At 32.9% G+C, this 27918-nt stretch overlaps 2 protein-coding genes and 1 non-coding gene across 4 annotated transcripts; all 3 read right to left on the minus strand.

The window, feature by feature from the left end:
* Positions 1-6049: 6049 nt before the first annotated feature.
* On the minus strand, positions 6050-7039 carry LOC129909661 (probable serine/threonine-protein kinase DDB_G0280133). The gene has a single exon (XM_055986736.1). The coding sequence runs from the start codon at positions 7037-7039 to the stop codon at positions 6050-6052; it is 990 nt and encodes a 329-aa protein (XP_055842711.1).
* Positions 7040-7150: 111 nt separating this feature from the next.
* On the minus strand, positions 7151-27516 carry LOC129911100 (zinc finger SWIM domain-containing protein 8 homolog). 2 transcript variants are annotated; one of them, XM_055988773.1, is made up of 10 exons: positions 26862-27516; positions 25361-26800; positions 12744-12986; positions 12516-12682; positions 12148-12458; positions 11588-12082; positions 7940-11485; positions 7539-7877; positions 7333-7482; positions 7151-7274 (listed from the first exon to the last, which is right to left on the minus strand). In XM_055988773.1, exons 2-10 carry the CDS (start codon positions 25401-25403, stop codon positions 7208-7210), a joined length of 5361 nt encoding a protein of 1786 aa, XP_055844748.1. In that variant the 5' UTR covers positions 25404-26800; positions 26862-27516; the 3' UTR covers positions 7151-7207. The 2 variants fall into 2 exon arrangements, with proteins under 2 accessions (XP_055844748.1, XP_055844749.1); XM_055988774.1 differs by having other exon boundaries at positions 7940-11470; positions 25361-27516.
* On the minus strand, positions 19295-19366 carry Trnaq-uug (transfer RNA glutamine (anticodon UUG)). Its single transcript has one exon. It is a non-coding gene; the product is annotated as a tRNA-Gln (tRNA).
* Positions 27517-27918: the final 402 nt, after the last annotated feature.

Genomic DNA, 27918 nt, shown 5'->3' on the forward strand with positions numbered 1-27918 from the left:
GCCTAAATGGAATAATTTCGTAAATAAGCTCAGTTCAAATTTCAAATGAAATAATTTCTATACGATTTGACATTCTAAATGAGATAATTTGATAATTTGAAACTATCTCATTTGGACTCTAGTGAAAACAGACTATTTAACTATCTTATCTTAATTTTACACATCTACAAAAATTGAATAAAACATTTAATGAACAAGAAAACATATTTAATGTTGTTTTCTATTTTGTTCAACTTTGTATTCTCATATAAGAATATTGATTGATTTAAATCTTTAACATAACTGATTTTTTTATTTTCTAATTTTCAAGAAATGTATTCTATTATATTATAGTTTTCTACTATAATTTTTTTTTTCTAATTCTATGGTTTAATTCCGTGTAGGTATCGATAATTTTATAATTATTAATTTTAAAAAGATTCTAAATATTTAAATAACGTTTCTTATAAATATTATTTACATAGTTATACATTTAAATATTTTTTTTTTCGCTGAGTTATATATTCTTTTTTTTTTGTTTTTTGTTTTATATTATTTACATGCAATGTCTCAATTTTTACTTATATTTGTTGTTCTTGTTCGTCTTAAAATATCTTAAAATAATTTCAACATTTCTTGTATTTACATTTTTTTCATTTTTATTTTTTTTGTTTTATTTATTTATAATTATATGAATGTTGTAATTTCAATATACAAAAAAACAAGTAACAATAATGTTGCCTGTGTTTTGTGTTTTTAAAAAATTGCTTTTTTATTTCAATAAGACTTTTTTGTAGTGTTTTTTTTATTTTATTTATTTATAATATTTACATTGATAAAACTCTTTGTGAAGAATCCAAAAATCATTAATAAGATACTACTTATTGCTTTTTCTTAACAATTTTCAAAAACTTAAATACTTACATCTAAATTATGCATCTTAAGTTTTGATGATAATTTGTTTTTTTTTTTATTTTTTAACAGTAGTTGTTGGCAGTTTTTTTTAATTTTCTTATTTTTTTTTTTTTTGTTAATTATTTATATGTGATGTAATATGTTAGTATAATTCTAGTGGATTATGGATTATATATTTTTCTATCCGAAGCAAACGCATATGAAACAAAATTTTCGAATTTCTTTTCATATGCCAAGTTTCATAGAAAAATATATACTTAAAATAATATTATGTTCTGTCAAGTACATACGCTCACATTTACATATCCAATTCAGATATTCACCCCTTTTGCGATTTATCAATAGGTAGGTAAATCAAAAATTGATTATTGATAAAATATGGATTTCGATGTTTTATAACATACTACCAATTTTATCAATAAACAAATGAGGACGATCGTCTGAATTAAAAAGTATAATTCATCTGTTTTAAATCAGAATAAACATTGCTTCGTTTAAATTGTTAGTTTATTCATTCTGAACTCTTCGAGAAGGAAAAAGAGGCTGATTTTGAGGTCAATTTTAATCCAAGATTTCACGAACTGACTCTACTTTATAAGATAAAAGCAATGGGATTCATAGTTGTTGTTTAACTTAACCTGGAATTTATCCAATGTAACTCAAATACGATAAAATCTAGTTGTTCCTAAAAGCAGTTTGAACCGTGTCTATGAATACGCCTCAATCTGTTTTTGAAACTGAATTTAATAAGAAATCTTGATTGTTTACAGCCCTATCCTGAGTTCCACGTGGAATTTTTTCCGCCCGGCATTTAAAAAGCTATCGTGAGTTTCACCCGAAGAGAATTTACATTTTCCTCGGAAATAGTTTCCTGTTCGCCACGAAAAGTGAGAAAAGAGTTTTCGCCTACATAACATTAATATTATTACCTGAAAATACGAGGAGTTTTCAGAACGTGAACAACTTTTCGCCTGAAACTCACAATAGGGAAAAGGGAAATACAAATTTTCCTGGTGGTATTTTGTTCACGTGAAACTTACGATGATTTTGATTCTAAACCCCTTCTTTTCATAACAAAGCTATTTTTGAAAAGTTCGAATATCTGGGATAGTCTGCAATCATATAGCGATTTTAATATGCAAAGTGATAAAGAAAAAAAAAAGAAACTAATTAACTTTGTTAAAATTCTATCCTTAGCTTGAATAAAGTAGGTCACCACATCCTAGCTCATTAAAACATTTTACCACCATTTTAAGCCCCAATGGATAAAGAAACAGGCGTTTATATGTATGTATTAAATATTGGAGGCTATACGTGTGGCATCCCTATTCGTTAAAGTAACAATTAAATTTCCAAGACTGATTTCAGTCCCGCTTAGTTCTCATAATTCAAAAATTAATTTTGTTCACATTTTAACAAAAAAAAATGAAATGGTCATTGTGTTGAAAATTCTCAAAACAACGCTTGTTTCTTTTGATATTTAATGTTGAGTTTCAAATTTTGTCTAATATTAAATATTGGAGGCTATACGTGTGGCATCCCTATTCGTTAAAGTAACAATTAAATTTCCAAGACTGATTTCAGTCCCGCTTAGTTCTCATAATTCAAAAATTAATTTTGTTCACATTTTAACAAAAAAAAAATGAAATGGTTAATCGATTTAATTGTCATTGTGTTGATAATTCTCAAAACAACGCTTGTTTCTTTTGATACTTAATGTTAAGTTTCAAATTTTGTCTAATATTAACGTATTTCAACTCTCCCAGTGCCAATATAATTCATGTGTTTCAATTTTGGAATGTTTATTCCTATGTCGAATTCCTTTTAAAAAAATCGAACTTTAAGCGATCGATCGCTTTCAATTCGATTTTTTTTTTGCAAATTTCGAAAATTTATCATTTGAAGTAAATTCTATGGATTGTCGAAGACCACAAATTTTCGACAATTACTAAAGCTGCATTAAACGATTGAAACAAAAACTATAAAAACTATAAAGAAACATTTAGCAAAAATGTTCACCTTGTGTACTGTAATAAAAAACATCAACTAATGTTTCCAACAGTGTTGTCAGAGCCGGCTATTTATCGCCAAACAGGCTCGCTCCTTAAAATTTTGATTTCCGATTTATCGGAATTTGGCTCTTTTAATTTTAACTTGGCGATTTAACGCTCCTTTGAAATCCAAGCATTTTACAACAAAAATTCACCAGAGATGAGAACAGACAACCAGTTTGCGTATATGTTTCATTTTCATGTATTGCAATTTAAATTCCCACCTGTCAATGAGCATGAAAACCAGAATATATTGACAAAATGAAATACAAATAAAAATATACTTGAAGTCTGCTTAGCAAGTTATCTGAAAATTTAAAAAAAATATCATAAATCTCATACAAAAAAAAAATGTTTGCTTTTTTTGGACCATTTTCGAAAGCGGCTATTTTTGGCTCCAAGATTTTTCAAAATCGGCTCTTTGTCTCCAAATTATTCTGGCAACACTGGTTTCCAATCGAAAAATGTATCAATTCTAAACCAAACTATACTTCTTTGAATATTAATGATACTCAAAACTGCAAGGGAACTTTTCCAATACTTTATAGGTTTTTGAGATATTTAATTATGTTTTCGGCTATATTTTTGTAATGTTTGAAAGCTGGGTTGAATTTCCAAATAAACCGTTTTTTCCCTATTCAGATTTTCTGGTGTAGTGAAATTTTTACTTGCTCTTTTGTAATCAGTGCGACAAGCTCTACAAAACGTCAACCCCCAGTAAGTTGATTTGAGTAATTAAAGAATTATAAACTTTTTTATTTAACTTTTGGCACTCGATTAAGACAAACAAACACAAATGCTTCTTCAAGTCCTAGCTAAATATCAAGCATATACCCAATTAAAAGATTTCGGAATGTCAAGTAATGGAACATAAAATACGTTATAAGAATGGCCCATTTGATGCAATTGCAAGTTATTTTTTTAAGACCTTTATATTATTCCTTTGAAGTGTGAACTTAGTCTTGATAAATCTCAAATGTATAATGACAAATATTGGGGATTTTTTCAGATGCAAGGCCAAATATTCAAAACCAAATAAATATAAATATAGATAATGTACCTTTCAACTGAACCAAATTTAGTCAATTTCAATTTTAGTCTTTCTTGTCAATTTCGCACAAATGAAAAACCGAGCAATGCTTCCAAACAAAACCAAAAAAAAAAAAAAAACTGCACATACTTCAATCTCTAAAAAACCTAAAATAAAAAAAAAACTACAAAACCAGGAAAAAGAAACAAAATCAAAATAAAAAACATTTTTTTTTCTCCTCCAGTGTGGCTCTTTTTTTTATTAATAACTTAAAACTATAATGAAAAAATGAAATATATATATGTATATAATGTTTATGTATGCATGTGTATATAATGTACAAATATAACAAAAAAAATTAATGAAAATGAAATGAAATTTATATTTAAATTATATAAATGAATCCGTATGTAATTGTTTAAATTATTTTTTTTGTATGTATGTATAATTATTGTATATATTTTTAACAAACAAAAAATAATATTTATAAATAATATTTTCTTAGTAATTAAAAAAAAATAAGTGTATATAATTATTAATAATAAAAAAATATATATGTATAATATGTTAAACTAAAAAAAAAAAACACGTTAAAAATATCAGTTATGAAAAAATATTTATGTATATATAAGTAAAATATATATAATAATCATATATATTTTCATTGAGAAAAAAAATAAAATAAAAATATACAAAACAAAATATTTTGCAATTAAATAAAAAACAAAAAAACTATTTGATGAAAAAAAAATTATAGAAAAAATTTCGTTAAACTAGAAAAAAATATTTTACTACTTTTGAACACATTTTTTGTTTCATTCCTAATAAAGTTTTATTTTTAAAGTTATTCTTAATATTAAAAAAAATATTAATTAAAAAAAATTAATATACATATGTAATTACTAAAAATTATTTTACATAATTGGGTTTTTATTTATTTTTTTTTTTATTATTTTTTGTTTATTTATGTATGAAGCAAAATTCAGTCTAAGAAAAATTCAAAAATAAAAACACATGAAATTGGATAAAATTTAATAAAATGTGTATTTTAATTTGAAAATAAAAGAAGTAGAAGAAAATGGTTGCTTCGAGATTGTATGTCTTTTTACACACGCTTTATTTTATTTTTTTATAATGTTTTAAGTTCTTAAAAAAAAAAAATCAAATTTGTTTTCAGTGTCCAATATTCAACTGTGCATTGATCCTAACTTAAAGCCGAATTATTCAAAAATTTAAAAAATCTTCAAAGTAATAAATCCAATTTAAGTTGTGCCAAATTAAAAATTATTTTAACACAAAAGAATTATTTAAAAATAGGTATTAGAACAAGTTTTTGAAAAGTACTAAAATTAAAACATTGAATTTTGAACTGAAATACCAATAGTGTTTTTTTAAGTTTAGTACTAAAAAGATTTAAGTAGAAGAATGAACCTTAATTATGTTTCAAGACTTTGAAATCTTAATCACCTATATTTCGGAATATGTTTGTACTAAAACAAGTTCTAAAACTGATAATTAGTATTCGTAACAACATTTACTTCAACGTTCTCTTCGTTTTAATTGTCAAGACAATTTCCACTTCGATAACTTGGCTTTTTAGTACATAAATACGCCTTCCGTAATTAGAGTGAGTACTAAACATTTATTTTTAGTAGAGTTCTAAAAGTTACATTTTTCGTTGAAATTTAGTACAAAACGCATACTGAATTCAGTACAACTCTTTGAGAAGTTAGATTGTGATGAAACATTTAGAAAAACAAATTTTCAGTTCCTATTTTTTAGTACTAAATTTTATTATAGGCCTGAAAGTTAATTAAATTTTTCAATCCAAGTTTAAACAGACAATACAAATTTGTGAACTAAAAATACATAATTTTATGTATTTATTCATTTTTCTTTAAAACAATTTTTTGAGTCAACTTTAGAACAAAATTTTATAACGATTCGAAGAAATTGTTTTTTTAAAGATAAAAAAAATTAATTAATAAAAACCAAAGATTGTTAAGAATTCAAAACTACATGTTGTTTGTTTTATGTTACCTCACCAATTCTTTAGTCCCTTTTAGGGGGATCATCATTTTTGTGTTGGATATACGGGTGGCGATGTTGGTCGCATATGATTCAAGCTATGTACAATATGTGAGGGATGTTGATGGGAATGCTGCTGCAAATGGTGGTGCTGCAGTTGATGATGTTGTTCTTGCAATTGTGACGGTGCTTGTTGCGACGAAGGCACCGCCGGAGGAGGAGGATGCGCCGTTAAACAATTAACTGTGAAATTACTAAAATCAACGACAATTGGAGCAGCTGCAATTACGTTAAGATTTTGATTTGGTGCTGGACCTCCGGTGGCAGCAATCGTAAGCATTGCAGCTGGATAAACTTGTTGTTGGGGTGTTGGAGGTTGTTGTTGCACTGTCGCCGTATTTGGCGGCGGCATACTTATCGGTATATGAGGTACCGAACTCTGACCATGATGAGACTTTTGCGAAGACGAAGGAGCAACAGGTGGTGGTTGCTGTGTCAGTAGCTCTAAAGTTGTATGGTGTAACTGATGGGATTGTTGCAAGTGATGATGTGGTAGTTGATGAGGGACTGGTTGATGCTGATGGAGATGGTGAAATTGTTGAGCAACCTGTTGGTGCACTTGCTGTTGTGGTGCAAGAATTTGCTGCTGCTGCCGATGCTGTTGGTGTTGGTGCTGCTGTTGTTGTTGTTGCTGAAGTTGTTCTTGCAATTGCTGCTGTTGCTTTGAATGGTGATGATGATGATGGTGGTGATGGTGATGATGACCACCACCAGACGACGATGGCAAAGTTAAAGAACTAAGACTACTATTACTCGCCGACGACGTGGGTGTTGTAGCAACACCTATTGATGTTGCAGAAGAAGAACCTAATCCAAATTGATGTTGGTTTTTATGATGGTGATGATGATGATTTTGCAGGTGTTGTAAATGAAAAGAACTATTCGAAGTTGTTGAAGCAGACGATGGTGTTGTCTGATTGAGACTTGGTGAAGCCGATGGTGGAGCTGTTGGCCGTGGTATTATTGGAGCAACCATTACCGAACTTGCTGGTGATTCGGATGGGGACGGTGTCGATGTTGACGATCGGTCATGGCTTATTGTTGGTGTAGATGAAGATTCTGCTGATTCGGCGAGTAATGAAGATAGAGATGATGCATTGCTTTTCAGAGTGTGTACTTCGGAACTTGCCGATTCAAGTCTTTGTCATTTAGAATTGGTTTGGAGAGCTGTATTAATTTGTGTCCAAAGATCTTTTTTACACGATTTTGATCTGAAAGAAAAAAAAACATTTAACATGCTTCAAGGTTATAATTTCTCGAAAAATATACCTTTTAATAGACTGCAACCAATCTTTAAATTGTGCACTGCCTTCAGGCGTTATTTGGAACGCTGCACGTGCTGCTAGAATAATACTAGCAAAATCTTCATAATCTGCCTGAGTTAGATGATACAATTTCTGGTGAATACATTGGATGTACCTGAAAAAACCCAATCATTACTAAAGTCCTGGAATTTAAATAAATTTTGTACTCACATCTGTTGACATTTTTGAACTAACGGAGTCAATGCAGATCGTAAATGTTGCATAACCAGTTGGTGGTTGTTTCGACCTAGATAATGTGCCGATTCGATAGCGACATCGTGCAGCACAAACGGGCTAACGATGGAATTAACGGCGCATACACAAAACTGATGTAAATACTGGGTGCCCAGTTTCTTTGATATGCGCAACAACCATTTGACATCTTCGCCATAGGGTGGATTACGGGCGTATTTCGCCTGTGGACGATCATCGTGAACTCTGCGTGCCAGTGTTTCCATTGCTAGCATTCCTACATTGTAGGCGGCGAGTAAATAACGCAGTTGTGTGGGACTGAAAATCAAATCAAACTATATTTTCATAGATTCTTACGGTAAGACTAATTTTTGACTCACCTAAACTGATGTGGATGCCTTTGCCGAACCTGCGGCTGAGCTTGTTGTTGCGGAAATGGATATGGCTGTTGTCGCATTCCATTTCCTTGTTGTGAAGCTTGAGGGGGAGCTATCGCCATTGCTTGTCCATAGTATTGTGGCGGCAATTGCTGTGGTGGTGGTGGAGCTCCTGTATTAACTTGTACAGGCATTTGCACTGCAGCATACTGTTGTGCTCCTGGAGCACCTGGATATCCTCCACCTTGTGTTACCTGTGGATGAGCTTGCATAGGCTGGAAGCCACCTGGTTGCACACCATATGCATTTGGTGGCGGCCCAGCTTGAGTAGGTGGCGCTTGTGGGTATGGTTGGTAGGCCTGTGGTGGAGGTGCTGTGGAGATATACATTTGCATTTGATTTGGTGGATACGTCAGATTGTGGTGATGATAGATGCCCTGGCAGAAGCTGTACGGCGGATATGGGGTTATTCCGATTGGAGCCAGTGTCGTAACTCCCTGTTGGAATGGAGGTGGCGCTGTTGTCACTACCACTTGCTGATTTTGTGTGGGTTGTGGTGGTGGAGGCTGTTGCATTTGAGCCTCCGCCGATTCAATCAAAGCGCTTAGACTAACCGAGTGGTCAATATCATTAACATCGTGATCTTGTTCGCTATTCGGAGTGTTTCGCAAATACAATTCATACCAATAGTGAGCAACTTGGAAAAGAACTTCTGGGTAGACACCTCCACCCTTGGCAGCATTTTCAACTGTTATACAAGCTCGTTCTAGCATTTGATCACTTTGTTCTTTACATTGCAGTATAGCACGCTGAATCTCATTCGGATTGAGTGCTGCCGAATGAGGTAGAACAGATAATGCTAATTCAGCTGCAGGATAAACCATGTTATTATCCCAGCCTCGTGAGGCTCTATCTGCCATACCTGCGGCTTCTGGTGGCGTAAGATGACCCTCCCACGTTTCAATTAGGAATGATATTGCAGGTGCACCTATCTCCATTGCCTGTCCAATGATCCAGGACACATGTGAAGAGTACGTGCGTGACAGCCAATTCGGACTGACGCAATTGTGCAAACCAAGAGCATACAATCCCAGTTGGAATGCACACATGTGGAGAGCACGATGCGGTCCATGATGGTTGTGATTAGTAGTTGCCTGTGTGAAGAGAGATGTTGAGCTTGTTCCGCCTGCTTTGGTGAGCACATTCTTGGCCAATTCGAACATAAAATGAGCGCTAGCTTCCGATGGCTGGTTTGGTATCGATGGATAAGCCCGCTTGCCCTTGTATCGAAGGTCCTTATTTCGATTACTCGGACCTGGGCCGGAACTACCAACATTACCATTGCCTCCAATCGTTTGACTTGGTGATGCTCCAGCCATATTACCTTGTCCAGAACTTACACTCAGTGCTCCCATTCCCACTTCTAATTCCGCACTAGTACTGCTGTGTGGCCGACTATTGTCCGACGATGGGAATCCACAAGAATCTGCGAAATTAGATGTAGTCGCAACATGTGCATTAAATTGCTCCTGTTCATCGCGACGAGCTTGCGATGCTGGAGTTCGTACAGGTGGGTTGTTCGAATAGTACGCTGGCAGCAGTGGGCTCTTCAACAATATGTGTATATCTCGATCTAACAATTTATCCATAATTTTGGCGATCTTTCGCGGTTCGTCCTTGTAGTAAGAAAGTAGTGTTAAAGCCAGATCACCTCTCTGGCGACGTGTTCCTTCACACAGCAATGGATGCTCAGCTTCAGAGACATTTGCTTTCAGGCCGAGAGCAGCTACAGCTGCTTCAAATCCTAAATTCTCATCTGTTGGCGTCCGATATGCAATGCTCATAACTTTGTTTCGATTTTCCTTGCCCATAACCGAGGGCATAACCAAAGCATCAAAAATAAAACTAGCTAGATTTATTGGAAGCAAAGCTTCTCCTCTCGACTTGAGCGTTCCATTTTTCAATTGTTCAGCTCTTTCACGAATCACCCGTAATTTGGGTTGATTCAAATGGATTTTCTTTAACAAAGCCAATAAGTCGGCCTCCTGATTTGCCAATTTGACTTCAAGTGGCTTAGTACTGGCTGGAGGTCGTGGCATTTCCAATGCAAATAGACAAATCCTGAATGCATTATGATAGTGTTCAGAGTTTTCTGATAAAACTGTGCATAGAAATGCACATTTAGATAGGGTCGACGATGCCAGGACGCTTAATTGATGCGAAATCGGATTGATGCTATGCTTTTTACCTTTGCGTTTAGGTGGTGGCGGAAGTTCCACCATTAAATTCGGTGGATTTGCTAGCATTTCTTCTGCCAAACGAACTGCCAATATGCAGGCTTCTCTTCCATGGCCATGTGCATGTAGGCCTTCGGCTCGAGCGAGTAAAATATCCCAAGCATCCTCTGTGGGTCGTACATTCGAGAATATTTCCGGTTTCTCAGTTGCTAGAGGAATTTGTAGTGTCTTACTACATCCTGCAACTGGACTGCATTCTGCAACAGCCACTGTGGGTGGAAATACAGAAGAAGAGGGTTGAGGAGACTTAATTGGTTGACATTCGGGGGTAATAAATTCATCACTTGAACTCGAAAATGATTCATCTTTAGACACCCGACGGGGTTCAACCACAATAGCAGCGGCATCATCTATTACTACTGGTTCTGCAGCTGCCATGGCTACTGATTGGGATGTAGAGGGCTCGGCTAGCGGCATTTCACCAGTTTTTGTTGCCAACATCGATGAAGTCGAAGACGACGATGAGGATGCAGATAAAGTGGGTCTTGTACCTGCACTCCCACTGGCGCTTTCAACAAAATTTCCAAGAAATTTCAATTCCTCGCCGTTTATGTTGTCTGGCTCAAGCGGTGAAGACAGTTCTAAGCTATTTTGTGAATCTGTTTCACTGGTGTTTGGGGCTTTAACCTGAACAGCAGCTGCAGCTGTGGGTGGCAGTGTCTGTCCACCTTCATTGTTACCACTGCTGTCTCCGCCAAAATCTTCATTTTCACAAAAACCTTCACTACTCGCACTTGAGCGGTTACCATCGCCGGGTTTAGCTGCTCCTCCACCAACAACAACTCCCATGGAAACTCCTACACCTCCACTGCCACTGGCAATACCAGGCAGAACGCCTCCTCCTGAAACCAAAGCCACCTGATGATGAACTCGTACTGGGACACTTTCGCTGCTCGAATTACTCGAGTTGTTGCTGCTCGAAATGTAAAATCGATCACGGAATGGTCGATCGTAACGATTTTTGTTGTGCACAAGATGCATGCCATGATGATCCGCCGCCGTGCTAATGTAGTTATAGTGTTTATTGTTGGCCATGACCGCTTGTGTCGCATTCAATTGATGACTGTTTGTGGCTGGTTCACTCTTCGAGTCGGTATGTTTGAAACATGTGAACGGCGAATAGTATATGGGATTTGTTTCCTGAGTGTGTGTTATGCCAGGAATAGGGTATTCTTCCCAATCAAGATAACATGCCTCGATTGCCGGCTTAAAGCCAACAAATAGTTCAGCATCCGTTCTGCGTGAAGTAAATCTTTGTGAATAATTATTATCAAAATTAAATTAAAGCAAAAAACAAAAAAAAAAAATAGAAAAAAATCTCTGCGGCGGGACTACAATTTCTAACCACACTCACCTTGAATTCTGTTGATGTTTGCTGCTGTATGACGATGGCAGCATTCGGCATTTAACGACCCGATCGAGGATCTTCAAATGCCACGCCGTAAATTGCGCATGTAACATATCTCGTTCGTCTGGAGCTAGACCGGGATTCAAAGCCGCTAAACGCCAGAGTACAACGATTTCATCACACAACGATGAGCAAGCATGTTGCGATGCATTTGAATTGCTATGTGTGTTGCTGTGTTTGCCGCCATTATAACCATGCGAACCCATCATCATTGACAGTTTAGTTTGAAACCACCAAATTAGAATTTGATCACATGCCATACACTCTTCCGTAATGATTTCAAGCAGGCGAACTGCATTGCGATCGCAGCGACGATACATTTCGCGAACAATCGACAATAGATTCCACATGCCTTCGGGTTCTCTTCCACGCAATGGACGTAGAAGAGAACTCCATTCGGCTGCGGCCGGTGGGGCGGAGTTGGTTAAATAATTTACATCACTGTAATGGATGAAAAAATAGGCTAAGTTAATTTGGCTAAGGTTTTTGGGGTCATAAAGACATACCTAAATACAATTGGCGCCGGTAGGCAAAACTTAATTAATATGCGATTGATATTCTCATGTAAAGTTTTCTCGTCTAGATACCAGCTGGTTTGATCGTTCGCTGATGCACCAGCTGTTGGATCTGGAGCTCCACATACTGTGTTGATTGCTGTTGGCTGGGCGCTCAGCAATTCATCGAGTAAGCGCTGTGCCGTTGGCAGAATCTGTTGCGGCAGTTCACTTATAAGATACTGTGCAAATTTTTGCAGCTGATCTCTTTGCAAACGGGTGAGGGATTCTGAGACTGGAGCTCGCAGACAAACCTCGTTGGGCTATTACAAAATTATTATTATAAATTTGTATATGAAATTCGTGTTACTTCTACTTACACAATGTATTCGGTGCAAACATACGGCGACTACATGAGAACACCAATAAGCGGATGATGTACATGTACAATTGCATGATGATATTCGCCGCCGATCGAAAGTCACTGCAACATTGAAATGACTTCTAAGTTGGCTTTGGCCAATAACAGTCGCCGATAGATGGAAACCTAGAAAAAAAAATCAGTAAAATTAGTTTCTTGAATTTGGAAGTAAATAATAAAACTTTACCTATTTGCAATGGATCCTTGACTGCACGATTTTTGAATAACTGATCTCCGCGATGAAATTCATCAGCAGAACTATTTGCTAAACAGGAGTACAGTCGAATGTCCTCCTCGTTGTCGGGGAAACTCCAAAATGCTATACGTAGTTGGAGTTGTTCTGGAACTGGTGGATAGACATGTTCGACAAGTTCGAATGGTATGAACGAAGCAACACATTTCGCTGCTAGCTCCGTTAAAGATGAAACATCTGAAAGGAAAAAGAATAAATGGATTAGCAATTTCGTTTCAGGAAAAATACTTTTTTTGATGAAAACAATACATTTCCTCAAGATAAAATAAGTGTTTAATGAGAAAGAAAAAAAAAAGGAATGTTGTAAGTTACATTAAAGGTTTTTATTTTATTTAAGCCAAATCACTGGCCTCTTTTGCATGAAGTGTTCGAATGCGTAAAAGTGATAGATAGAAACAAAAACCGACTGAAAAAAAAAAAAGTAAACTCACAACGAGGACAAACAAAGAAAGAAGAAAAGACAACGACGGCGACGATGAAGTAGACGATGAGCAATAAAATATAAACGAAAACAAAATAGCCAAGTCAGGTGAGACGAGGAAGAGGATGAGGGAGCTGTGTCCATATGGATTACACTCGAAGCAGACTTATAGGCGACTGTTGAATAAATTTAATTTTATGCAAAAAAGTATGGGTAGTTTGTATTTGTGTGTCCGTCCGTCCATTCATTGCTCATGTTTGACGATTCAAAAGAAGAAGAAGTGTGATGGCTAAAATGTACAGAGAGAGAACATGCATTTATATTAATATGAACAACTACAAGTGTAACCTGGCCTGGCTTGACTGTCGCAATTACCACCAGACTATGACGAAGTTGTATGTATCTACATATGATGTGCATACAGAGGGATGTGTCAAGTCAAAGAGTCTTTGCAATGTTTCATATAGGTACACTGAAAAACATTTAACTATTATGATGGCTTCACTGTGTGAAATGGAGTGAGGTTGTCGCAAGTGGGTAGGTCAAGCCTAATGCCAAAAGGTTGTGTGTCTGGTGTAATAGATACCTTAGCGGATATTGCTTACTTGTAAATAATAAGGAAAAATACTAAGAAGTAAACTTAAGGATAGACGTTCCCAATTTTAACTTCAAAAGTATTTAAAAATAAATTTAAGTGAGAAGCGATATTTTGTTAAAGAAATGGATTAATGATTTAAAATGTGTATGTTTTAAGAAATGAATAAGTTAAGTTGTCCTGGGACAACGGTTCAATAGAGCTATTGAAATCTGTCGACAATTCCGTAGTCTTTTTTAGAAAACTTTTTCTGATGATTGAAATATATCTGGGACTCGAGTCCCTAGATAGTCATAGTAAATGCGTAACTATCAACTCAAATTTAGTAAGAAACAGATGAAACAAGAAACAAAAAAAATTCCATTTAAAAAAGCCAGTGTAAAAGGCGAAGACTTGATATTTGCGATACCAAACCTTCATTTAAATGCAATATCTTCGAAACGATACCTCATACAAAATATGAACCTCTTATGTTCAGAAAGTCAGCCTACATACTTAATTGAATTTTTTTTTTGAAAATAAACAATTATTTTCAACACTTTCTCTAAAAAAAATATCTTCTAAGTCATTGATCGTAGGAATAAAATTATCTACTAACTACTTTTTGATGATGTGATTTTTTTTTTAAAGAAAGGGAGTTTTGCAACTCCTTCGCTACACGTAGCGTACGGTATTTGTTTTTGGGAAAAAGAAAACTAAAGATTTATTCGAATAAAAATACCCTTTATCATCAAACCAATATCTAGATGTTGAAAAATACCTTAAAATTCAAAATCGTAAAAGGCGGTTTTTGGGAAAATGAGATGTTTTCTTTTCGGTGTTTGTTTATTATGTCCTCCAAAAGGCGAATTCGTTTAGATATGGACTCTTATTTAGTTTTCCTGTATCGAGGGTGAGCTCGATTATTTTCTGATAAGATGGAAACTGAGTTTGGAATATATGAAATCTTTAAGAAATAATATAGTCTATTGAATAGACCCTTTTGGATGGAACAAATTCGTTCAAGAGTTTTTATTGGCGATTATGATTCTTTGGCATACAAGAATACTTTAGCCAAAAGTGCTACTAAATCCATTGGTGCATTTCTGAGAAAACGGCAACACTGGTCGGTTTTCAGTTTTTTTGATTTAACTCGAAAATCAAGCCTGACTTTGAAATGGTTCAAAGACACTTTTTATAGCAAATTAAATTTTCTGTCAAGTTAAGATGGTTAAAAAATTTTAAAAATTATTTTTGACTAATATTCTAACCTAAAATCAAAGAAAAAAAAGTTAAAAAATTGACAATTTTATTTTTTTTTACTAAATCAAGGGGCATTTTGTGTATGTAGCCGGGACGTCCAAACTTTGTACTAATGAAATAAAGTAGAGGTAAAATCCTTTGATAATATGCAATTTTTAATTTTTTTTGTCAAGAAACAACTTAAATGTACCTATTCAAAAATTAGCACTTTTTCTAAATTTTTGACTTTTTTAATTAAAAGCAAGTTTTTAAAACTCGATAAAATCGTATTAATTGGTAACTTTTAGACTTTTAAAGTAAACATACTTCGAGGGAGTGATTTAATATAAACTAAATATGACAAACAAAAAAATTTATTTGCATCCTTATGGCTTTTTGTGCAATTTTGTGTATGTGCATTTTTATAAATTCGGGTCGAATGGATGGACGGAGAGCCATTAGCTTTGGTCTATTGCATAGAAGAACATTTAATACCAACTCTTTTACTGTTTTCAATGGCCTGAAAAACAATTCTTGTAAAATCCGCGACCAACGAAAAGTTTCTCTTGAAAAACAAAAAAAAATACTCTAATGAGTTTGAAACAAAATAGCTCAGGCAAATTAGCAAATCAAATTGCACTTTTCGCGGGACAAATTTTTTTCATGGAACGTGTTTAGGTGAATGTCCTTATCGTAAAAGTGAATTTTTTGGGATGATAAGATATCGGGAACAGCCGCCATCTTGGAAAAGAGGTCGGTGCCGTTTTTATTTTATAACTCCATTTTTACTCATTTAAACCAAAAATGTCCGAGGATAGACTTATATCAATTAAATTATCTAAAAAATGATATACAAATGAATTCCGTGAGTTAGTTAAATTCAATTTTATAGTCGGTCAAAGTCCGGGTTCTTCTCTCAAGGTTAAGATAATATGACATTTTTTAAAATATCTGAAGAACTTTTGATTTGTTTGGGATTTTCTAAAAGAATGAAATATAGCACTTTTAATTATCTATGAAATGAGCCCTTTATCGTTACTGTAACCAACATAATGTATACTTATCTAACGTCGAAGTTCACATTCTACCAGTCAAAAGTGAGAAAATATCAAGTTTTCTTCTATTAGACCGAGCAAATTTTTGAAGTGGAGGTATAACCAAAATATAAGAAAACAGTTTTTTAACTATATTCGTCTAAATATTGAATTCAAAGTTTGAAATCTTTAATGTTAACCTTTATATGGTTTTCGAGGTTTTAAATGAAGTGAATTTTCCAATTAATGTGAATAAGCTAAAGTGACACTATTTAAAATTCTAAATATAAGAACTGATGCCCTGTCATTTTTCCTAAACATGAACACCTCAATCTCAGCATTACGATAAGTATAACTCAAGATATGAGGTGTGTAAGCCGTTATGTTTTCGAGACTATTGTGTTTAATTTTTGATTGTTTATTTGAACTATTGAAATCCCAAATATGTTCAGTTTAAAAATCGTATATCATGACTTCGACGTTTGTTGCTTCTACAATGTGATGGTTACAAAAACAATAAAGGGTTCATATTTCATAGATAATTAAAAATGCTATAATTCATTCTTTAAGAAAATCCCAAACAAATCGAAAATTCTTCAGATATTTGAAAAAATGTCATATTGTCTTAACCTTGCGAGAAGAACCCGGACTTTGACCGACTATAAAATTGAATTTAACTAACTCACGGAATTCATTTGTATACCATTTTTTAGATAATTTAATTGATAATAAGTTTATCCCCGGACATTTTTGGTTTAAATGAGTAAAAATGGAGTTATAAAATAAAAACGGCACCGACCTCTTTTCCAAGATGGCGGCTGTTCCCGATATCTTATCATCCCAAAAAATTCACTTTTACGATAAGGACATTCACCTAAACACGTTCCATGAAAAAAATTTGTCCCGCGAAAAGTGCAATTTGATTTACTAATTTGCCTGAGCTATTTTGTTTCAAACTCATTAGAGTATTTTTTTCGTTTTTCAAGAGAAACTTTTCGTTGGTCGCGGATTTTACAAGAATTGTTTTTCAGGCCATTGAAAATAGTAAAAGAGTTGGTATTAAATGTTCTTCTATGCAATAGACCAAAGCTAATGGCTCTCCGTCCATCCATTCGACCCGAATTTATAAAAATGCACATACACAAAATTGCACAAAAGGCCATAAGGATGCAAATAAATTTTTTTGTTTGTCATATTTAGTTTATATTAAATCAATCCCTCGAAGTATGTTTACTTTAAAAGTCTAAAAGTTACCAATTAATACGATTTTATCGAGTTTTAAAAACTTGCTTTTAATTAAAAAAGTCAAAAATTTAGAAAAAGTGCTAATTTTTGAATAGGTACATTTAAGTTGTTTCTTGACAAAAAAAATTAAAAATTGCATATTATCAAAGGATTTTACCTCTACTTTATTTCATTAGTACAAAGTTTGGACGTCCCGGCTACATACACAAAATGCCCCTTGATTTAGTAAAAAAAAAAAAAAAATTGTCAATTTTTTAACTTTTTTTTCTTTGATTTTAGGTTAGAATATTAGTCAAAAATAATTTTTAAAATTTTTTAACCATCTTAACTTGACAGAAAATTTAATTTGCTATAAAAAGTGTCTTTGAACCATTTCAAAGTCAGGCTTGATTTTCGAGTTAAATCAAAAAAACTGAAAACCGACCAGTGTTGCCGTTTTCTCAGAAATGCACCAATGGATTTAGTAGCACTTTTGGCTGGAGTATTCTTGTATGCCAAGGAATCATAATCGCTAATAAAAAGTCTTGAACGAATTTGTTCTATTTTTGCTCTGGAGCTCGGGTCTATTAAATAGACTAAATAATAATAAAATTTTTTAAAAACAGTATTGCTGGTTTGAAGTACTGAGTTGTAGTGAATTTGCAGCCGAATCATCCTCAGATAAGGCGTTTGACCTCTTACTGCTGTGTTCTAACAAAAGAATAGTTATTAATTATTTAGTACGCCATTTTTTGATAAATCGATAACCAGAGTTCTATGATTCAATAAAACTCAATTGCTGATTTTATTTCAGAGAAGGGATCTGAAAAGCATTTGTAGGGCTTGATACTGGTTTATTATTTTAAAAACTTGTCTTGTTATTGTAAGTTTCAAACGTTGTAAACATTTTCAAAGTTGAACTTACTTTTACAGTAAAAAAAAATCAAAAACAGAGGCGTTTTCTTCCAAAAAGTAATAAACAAACAATAAAATATCTGTTATTCGAGTAAATTGTTTATTTTTTTGTATATTTTTGTTTATTAAACCTATTTTGAACTTAGACATTGATTCATAAAAAAAAGTTTTACTGAATGACTATAATTATTTAGTACCTACGCCATTTTTCGACAAATCAATTACAAGTTCTAAGATTTAAAACTCAATAATTGTTTATTTCATTTCAGAGCAGGATTCTGAAAAGCATTTGAATGGCTAGTTTATTGTTTTAAAAATTTGTCCTATTATTACAGGTTTAAAAAAGTTATACAAATTTTCAAAGTTGAACTTACTTCTTCAAAGTAAAAAAAAACATACAAAAAAGGCGTTTTTTTTTCAAACAATAAACAAACAACAAAACATCTGTTATTCGAGTAAAATTTGTTTATTTTTGTTTGTTTATTTGCTCTGAAGAACTGTATGTCACCGCCACCGTTTGTATCTATTTATGCATTTTAAATATTTAAATTAATTTAATTGACACAAATTGCTGCGTTAGCTCTAATTAAGTGTGACAGTCTAATAGTTTATAAATCAATTCTATGACCAAAAACATTTTCAGAACTTTCACATCTTTTCATCTTCATTATGTAAGTGTGATTGTTGGATCTAACATTTTACGGATTTAAATAAAAAATATAGGTTTGCATTGATTTTGTTTTATCAACGCCATAAAATACATACATATAGAGGCGACAAATATAGGTATGTTTTCTTTCCCTGCAATGTTGTCTACTTAAATTTATTTATTTAATTAATTAAAAATATTAATTTATAAACTCTACTCTTTCACATTATTATTTTTTTCTTTGAAATTTAATAGCCAGTCTTTTTTAGAACAGATAGTGCAAAAGACCTATTACTATAAGACAAGATACAAATATAAAAGATAAATGAACTACATATTAAATTATATATAAAATATAAACATAAAACCAATTGTTCTACCAACGAATTCATATTCAGTTTAAAAAAATAATGTAAAAAAAACTTCAGGTTCTACCGAGATTTGAACTCGGATCGCTGGATTCAAAGTCCAGAGTGCTAACCATTACACCATAGAACCGTGTGGCAATCACATGCCAAAACTAAAACATGACGCATACTCCCATCTGATTCAATGTAGAGACACTCAGTTGCTTTCACTTTCCGTTGAGATGTTCGTGTTTTCATCACAATAGCAGGCAAGGCAGGTAGCAAGTAGTAGGTATTTATACCTGACGTTGTGTTTTATAATTGATAAAACAATTTATTTAACATTTGTATAAATAATGCAATTGACTTTAAGATGGTTCAATGCCCGATTTATTTCATTATATAATAATAAAAATAATAAAAAAAAAATATTGTTGCATTTAATGCTTTTCAATTCTCAAAAAAAGAAATTCAGTATGGGAAGGTAGGTATAATAGCTACCTACCTACCCACTACCCATATGATTTCACGAAAAGAAGTAGAGGAAGGTACATACATAGCTATACCGAATACCTACTGGGTACGAGTATAGTTTTTTCTTTGTAACAACTCTTGCTCTATATTTTGTTCATACTTTGTTGCGTTAGATTATTTCACGCAAAATTTCTGTTTTCCTTTGTAGGTAAAAAATTGCTTTGTTGATTGTAAAGCAGCTGCACAAAAGAGGAATTGAGTATACAGGCGAAGGCGAATAATGGGAACAACAAAATTCAAAACAAAGAAAAATTCGTGCGCATATTTCCTTTCACTTAATAGGATGACACCCCACAAAGTTTATATTTTTGTAACACGAAGGTAATATTATAAAATTACAGTGCATTACACTTGGTTAGACGCATTTAAAGAAAAAATATTTTTTTTTATATTAAGATAAGTTGGGTAAACTTCATAAATATAATATGCTTAGGCTCTTGTATTCTATTTAAATTAATACAAACAATAACAGAAATTTGTATTAATTATTCTCTGTTTCAAGGTGGTTAAGGTACCTTTTTGAACCCTTACATATGTAGTTGCCTAACACATAAAAGTGGAACATAATAGTAAAGTACGTACAAATTATAAGGTTTTTTTTTTATCTAAGAGATACTTTTAGAAGGCCATCTACTTTTTCAGAAACAAGAAACCTCATTCGTGTAAATGATTGCAGTGGGTCATTTTAAACGTACAGCAATGTAAGAACATAAAAAGTTAATATTTTGTGCGACAAAAAAATTTGCATCTATGATTTTAAAATGAACAAAGGTCAAAAAACTGATGTAAGAAATTGAATTTTAAATTTTATTTCATTTTTTCTATACCTACATCATAAACGAAAATACATATAAACACACATAAATAAATTCCATACTCCTTTCTATATACAAATATACCTTATTTTGAGAGCCATGACAAATTGTTTCATGCGGGTATCATTTAATCAATTATTATGAAAATTTAAAAAATAAATAATTATGGGTAGCAATGAGTTCAAAACTGATGCCGTTTGAAATATCAACTTCACTCCGTGTGGTGTTTGGATAAAAAATAATGCCTAAGAGCTAAGACCTTTACTAATTGATTACTACTTGTTTCTAGCCCTTAGCATAATTTTTTTTTATATTAAATTAAATTTGTCGTAGTTTGTTTCATAAAATTTTTTAGATAACTTATATAAATACATATGTATTAAAAAATTACAGGTCATCTAAGTTGAAATTTTTTGATGTTTTAAGGTTAGAAATGTGAAAATGAGTTTCGATCTTAAAGAAAAAATTTTTCAAAAAAAAAACCAAAAAACAGTAGACAGTACTTCAATCATTTTAGCTCAATTCAATATTTTTGTGACCATAGTATTCAAAGATAATGTAGCTTCTTTTTTACTTTATATGTTTAATGTCTATAAATACTCATAGCACAAAAGTAAGCTACTTATTTAGTACATACAATATATGTTTTTTTTTTATTAGTTTTTCTTACATTTTTAATAATTTTTTTTTTTTTAATTTATAAAAGGATTCATAACGATAGGAAATTTAATTATCTAGAAAAAGTTCTTGTTTTCAAGTTTCAAACAAAAAATCGAGATGAAACAGAAAGATTTGAAACGATCATATCTTTATAACATATCCGTAGACTTTTAAGAAAAGTGTCTTGTTTTCTTTGTCAGCAATCAAACTATACAGGATTCAAAAGATTTTGATGGAAAAATTTGTATTTGTATAGTATTTGTTGACATTTTTTTTGCAATTTTGCTCGACTCTTGAGGCGAAAACTTAGGATAACTGTTCATTTGATCTAACTCAATAAACTTTTCTGTTAGAAACGTCATAAAAAAAGTCTTCTTCTTCCGCTTAATGACAAGTAGCCTCGTCATATGTACCTGAATATGAGAACTCTGTAATGAAGGACTTTTTATCTCTTGAGCCGCTAAGGCTGTGCATTGAAATAGAGATGGGTATAATACTTAAATCCAATGGTTTGTATTTTTAATCTTCGAAATGTCAAATGAATGGACAGGGACAGTCTCTGCAAGCAAAAACAATTCCCAATTGCAACATAATGCCTTATAAAATTGAAATGCTTAATAAAGTCTTGTCTAAGAAGGTACACACTAAGTCGTTCGTGGAAGTTATTTCTGCAATTACAAATTTATGTGTAAAATATCATTGATCAATCATTATTATCAAAACTGTCTGTCCGTCTACTTTCCTAAAGAGGATGTCCTTTTCATTAATTGTCAGTAACTATACATAAATATCAAAAAATTAACAAACCGATGATGCATTCCAAACCATGTTAAAAACGGAAGGAGCGACCAATGAAGAAATAACTTGAATTGAAACACTTAACAACCCCAATGTCAATTACATTATTTTTTTTTTTAAGTTGATAGGTATCTGAGAGAAGAAGAAGAGTCAAATCCTTGACAAGGTTCTTTGACTTTATATATTCATGTTCGTTGAATTGTAAACAAAACAATTGCAACAAAAACAACAAAAAACCAAGACCATCAACCTCGCATCGATGTGTATTTGGTTGTGTGATGTCTCTTTTTCTCTTGTCGTTGTCGTTTTTTGTTTGTTAAATTATTTTGTCCATTTATAAACAGAAAAACACGAAAAAACCAAAGTTGATTGTAAAACAAAGAACGTTGAAACGAAAAAAACTAGTTTTTATAAAAAAAATTTCAGCGTCAGCACCACAAAACAAACACGACTATTCAGGATGTTTTTTTTTTTTTTTTTGTTATTGTTGTGTTGTTCGATTTATTAAGATTCTAAAAAAAGATTACAATAAATTGGAGAAGAAAACAAAAATAATGTTGTTAAGAGTTACCTACTATTTTGTGCAAGATTTTAAATTATATGCGAGTAATTAAGACAAAATGCACGACTGTGTTGCATGTACCTGCTCTTGTGTCCTTACTCTGGTAGAGCACTTACAATTGAAATTTATAAATTTAAGGAAACATTAAAAACAAAGTCAAAAGCATTATTTGACTAAGTATTTCAAGAGCATACAAAATTTGGTTCTCTGTACTCCATTCCTGGGGAACGTAGGAAATATCTTTTAATTTAACATGTGATAGGTACCTACCGCTATTTCGATTAATTAATATCTACCTTGACCCTGTAACGCAATTCTACCTAAATATGTCTCGAGCATACATTAAAAAAATAAAGTGATATCTAGTTCTTAATTATTTTTTTTCATAAAAAGCTATAAAATTATAGTGCATTTTATTTTTAGTGCAATATTCCGCACAGAAATACGTAGGTACCTAATAGATTTTGAAAACACTAAAATTGGCACGCATTTGAAGTTACTAGTAAATTTTTAACTTTAAAAAATACCTTATTTGCCTATAAATTTTATTGTAATTAATAAATTAATCAAAAAGCCCGTAGGCATTTCTGTGCGGAATAAATTTTTAAAGGTTTGTACCAATTTCAAGTGAAAATATTAAAAAACTGCTTAAATTATGCTGTGTACCGATTTTTAGAAAGGACATACTCAGATTAATTGTAGAGGCCATTTTATGATATTTTTTTATAAAAAAAATTTAAGTCACACTCAAATACCTACTAACATATGTACATACATACATAAGGAGTTGTGGGGTATTGGGTAAGTTAATAAAACATTTTTTGACCCTGAGTGTCGACCAAAGCGTTAAAAAATGTGTTTTCTATACGTGACAATTAACATTTTCGTATGGCGAAAGTGTAGGGCTTCTTCGTTTTCTGAGTGCACATCGAGGATATCAGAACTGTTTTATTTTTGTCCCATTTTATTGTTTATTAGTGACGAAATTGTAATAAAAGTAACATTTAAGTCTTTATGACATTTCTGAATTCAATACAATATCTGAATTCTGTTGTAGAGCTCCAACAATCTGTTATTAAAATGTCTGTTTAAAATTTCTGCCTCACTTCGGCATCTGTTTCTCATCATAAAGTGCATAAAGAACAACAATAATAGTTAAAAATTGTTTGTATTAGAAAAAATCGGAACATTCTTAGTGCGAATGCAGTGAGCTGTCAAAAAGCAATCCGTCATGCAGGGTATTCTAAGGGTCATCCCTTTCCGTCCTATTCGTCAACTTCAACGGATTGATTTCGGCAAAGCACGATGAGATTTCCGACACTTCAAGGCAATGCGTTGATGGGCGCCATGTTTCTTCGGAAGATTCTCCAATATGTCAATCGGAACGGATACCTCGATAGGGCAGAATATGTAATTTAAATGATACCTATACATTTTTTTCAGGAGTACCTACTGAATTTTGTTTGAAGACTACTATTTACATTAAACAAAAATTAACAATTGGGATTTTTAAAGGCGTATCTGCATTGTGCACCACTATCATTAAATGGAGTCCATAATTTCCGCACAAAGGTAGTTTCAGTGGTCATTTGGCCTCACCACTTATATCAGATGATCATTATAATGTTGGTTAGCTATTTGCTAAGTGTGGGACAATCACTCGAATGTCCTAGAGCCCAAATCTTTGAAATCGAACAGAAAAAACAATTTTTGCTGTACCGGTTTCCATATATGCTATTTCAAGCATTTCGACATCAAATTCACTGGCCCAAAAGGGTATTAGTATCAAGGATGGGACTTTGCTGCAATTGCAGTAGATCTACTGCATTTTCTTGAAGAAACAAATCTACTGTCTCTAAATAAAATCTACTGCAGTTTTTTTTACAAGAAACAAATTATCAGCCTATTGTGAAATTCATGTGAACAATATTTCACCCGAAAAAATTTAATTTTACTTCTTATGAGTTCCGTGCGGAAAGTTGTTCACGTTCAGAAAACTCCTCGTATTTTTTTTAGGTAATGTGCGAGGTAGTCGACAGGTCTCTTCTCACTTAAATTTTAGTGGCGAACAAAGAACTAGTTCTGTCCATGCGAACAAAAATGTTTCGGGTGGAAAATTTCTACGCGAATCTCATGTAAAAATATTATCAGCATATTATTTATATTATTTGTATCATTCAATACGTAACATGTGTTTGAATATACAAAAATTCATAAATTTTTGTTTTGTTCCGTTTTTGTTATTTTTTATTTAAAAGAAATTATTGGTTTGTTTTGTTATTTTTTATGAAATTCTATAAAAAAAAAATAAAAATCTACTGCGATAAAAATGATTCTACTACATTATTTGTTCAAATCTACTTCGACATTTTTTTTCAAAAAGTCCCATCCCCTCAGCATAGGTCACTGCATAAAATTCTGTAAAAGGATTTGAACTTAATTTATTTTAAAGTTCAATTACAAGCAGATTAAACTTTGTAGACTTTTGGAATTGCACAAATTTTGCTAAAAATTCGTTCGAAAGGTGCACGTGGTCAAAACTCTACTCAAGTAAGGAGTTCAAAAATTTTATTTTGTCTTCTGCAATAAAATTTACATACATATATGAACAACTTCAAACAAGATAGCCTAATAAAGTGAACGTCACATGTCTGTACGTGACTCAATTTTGTCTGTACGTGACGCCGAAATGCACATTTTCTTTTATGAGATCAAGTAATATGTAAAAAAAAAAAATGTTTAAAAATGTTTAATTTAATAACAAAAAAAAACTCACCTTCTTCATTTCCTCTCTTCGAACTTCCCGCCTGATTAAACATTGTCGAATTCCAACTTCCATTCGCTCCATTAGCTAATGGCCGTTTCCATCCACGCCAATTATTACACACCGACTCCGGTTCCGAACTCCAACTGCACAATGAATCCTCTTCAAAACGATCCGAATCATCAAAGCTAAAACGATCAATATCCTCTTGATTCCAATCACCAACACCTTGTTGATGATCATTGTTGTTGTTATTGGGATTATTAGCTCCCCGTTGGCCACCATTTATCCTATTCTGTTGACCAGCGCCAGGAGCACCTCCTCCACCACCAGCAGGATTTGCTGCATGTCCACCTGCACCTCCTCCACCACCACCTCCTCCATTACCACCACCAACGTTATTGCCTACACCGTTCGCCAGTTTAACAGCAAAATGTTAACAACAGTCTTGAGAGAGAAGAAGAACAATGACCAAACCGACCAGATGATTGGAGGAATGGGGAAACCAAAACCAAAGACGACGACAACACAACGACACGATTGATGGATATAAAAACCAAATTATAACCAAAAAATCCTTTTGTTGTTGTTGTTAAATGTGGAATGGAAAAAACGTAAACCAAAAAATTTTGTAATCCACCACCACACAGAGGGCCACCACCGAGTTTCGAGTTGAAGTCGCGCTGAACCTGAAGACAAAAAGACAAAGGATTCTTCTCACTTCTTCTCTTTTTCTCTTTCCACTCCAGACTCTACGTTAAACGGGAGAAGAAACAACACACCACCACGGCGGGATGGTTGGTAAGTATTTTCCTTTTTTTTTTTTTTAAATGGAGCTTTGAATTTTCACTTTTCCCCAGAACGGTGTCGTTGGTGTCGCATTTCTAGCAACACGGGGAGGAGATGGGAAATTGAAAGAAGGTAAACGTCGTCGTTGTCGTTGTTGTTCTCTTGTGTTCCTCCTTTTGATTACTTTTCCTCCTGTAGTTCGCGCCACTTCAATGTGTGCGTTGATTTTGCCTTTGCTTGTGTGTGCATGTGCGTGCGCCTGAGTGTTTGGCAAATCGATGTATGTACACAAGAAATGGTTTTTTTTTTCTTCTTTTGCTTTTTTTCAACTTTTTTTTTTTGTTTGAAGGAAATCAAAAAGAAATGCTTCTTGTGATCAGCTGGCAAAAGAAGCCACTTTCTTGGGAATTAGAATGAGTTGCCTTTTCTAGTCGAAGTCAACACAGCAGAAACAGAAAAAACAAAACAAAGAACCAAGAGAGTCTTCCAACACAGATCCAGGTTTAATCATGAAAAACCGTGAGACATGGGAAAAGCAAGACAACAGAAAAGCAAACAAACAGCGTTTTGTGGTTAGCGAAATGGGTTGTTCGTTTTTCCTTTTTTTTTTTTTGTTGTTTTGGAAAACTTAGAGAACGGCAGAGGTACTCGCCGATGTTCCTCCTGGTTTAAACAAATTTAAAAATATAATCTACTTTTCGTCACTACTATAAACTACTTCAACCTTTTTATAATTCTACTACTTTCTTTATTTTCTTCAGTCCTTTTAAAAAGTCCTTTCTTTGTTTTCAATCACCACCATGGCAGCCAGTCAAGGTGGTACCACGAAAATTCGTCGTCGTGATGATGATGATCTTGGGGTCGAGGGGTTTTTTTATGAGCATTTTCACACAAGTTTTTTTTGTTGGGTTTTTTCTCTACTTTTTTTATTTTGTTTGATCACACACTTTGTGGTCGACGAAGTAAATGAAGATTATGATAAAGATTACACTTTTACTTCAATTATAATAATAGGACGGAGGGTCTTTTTTATCCCGATGATTGTCTATTTTTTTTCTTCTCAAAATTTTCTTCAAGGGGGAGAGTGAGAGAGAGAGGAGAGCTCTTGCAATGGATGAAAAAAAAAATAAATTGCTTTGTTAAGATTTTTTTCGATTAATTGGCTTTTTTTTCTGTTCACGCAAAGAAAAGTGTATTCTAAATGAAAGTTTTGGATTTTTTTTTTTTATTTTTTAAAGAATTTTCTTAGAATCTTTCACACGTTCAGTTTATAAACGAATATATGAAAAATTAAATAAAAAAAAAGTTATATGTATATTGGGCACCCCGTTTTTTTGAAGAAGATAACAACAAATATGGCGACACACAAAGCGAGAATGATGTGAAATTTGGGAATTTTTTGAGAAGAGAAGAATTTTCTTTTTCATGTTGTTTTTCTTTGGTGTGAAAAATGGAACAAGTGGTGAATATGGAATGGAATGAGATTTTGTTGTGCGCTGTGTTCAGGAAGATTGTAGTTTTTTGTTTCGGGGGTATGTTCAAAATTCCATATTGTAGGCAGGGGCTACATTTTGATGATTTTTTTAATAGGTCTGTTTGGGTACTGCCTAAAACAGAAATATTTCTACTTTTTTCAACATTTTTTGGGTACTCTGAAATTGTGCAATTTTTCGAAAAAAGATGGCCGCGAGAGAAAAAAAAATTCCCCTTCTTGCGAATTTCTGCCGAAAAAAATTCTTCGGACAAAAATCTGAAATCTGTCAAAGGTAGAGCTTTCTCTG

Source organism: Episyrphus balteatus, chromosome 2 (genome assembly GCF_945859705.1).
Source record: "Episyrphus balteatus chromosome 2, idEpiBalt1.1, whole genome shotgun sequence".
Classification (NCBI taxonomy): Eukaryota; Metazoa; Arthropoda; class Insecta; order Diptera; family Syrphidae; genus Episyrphus; species Episyrphus balteatus.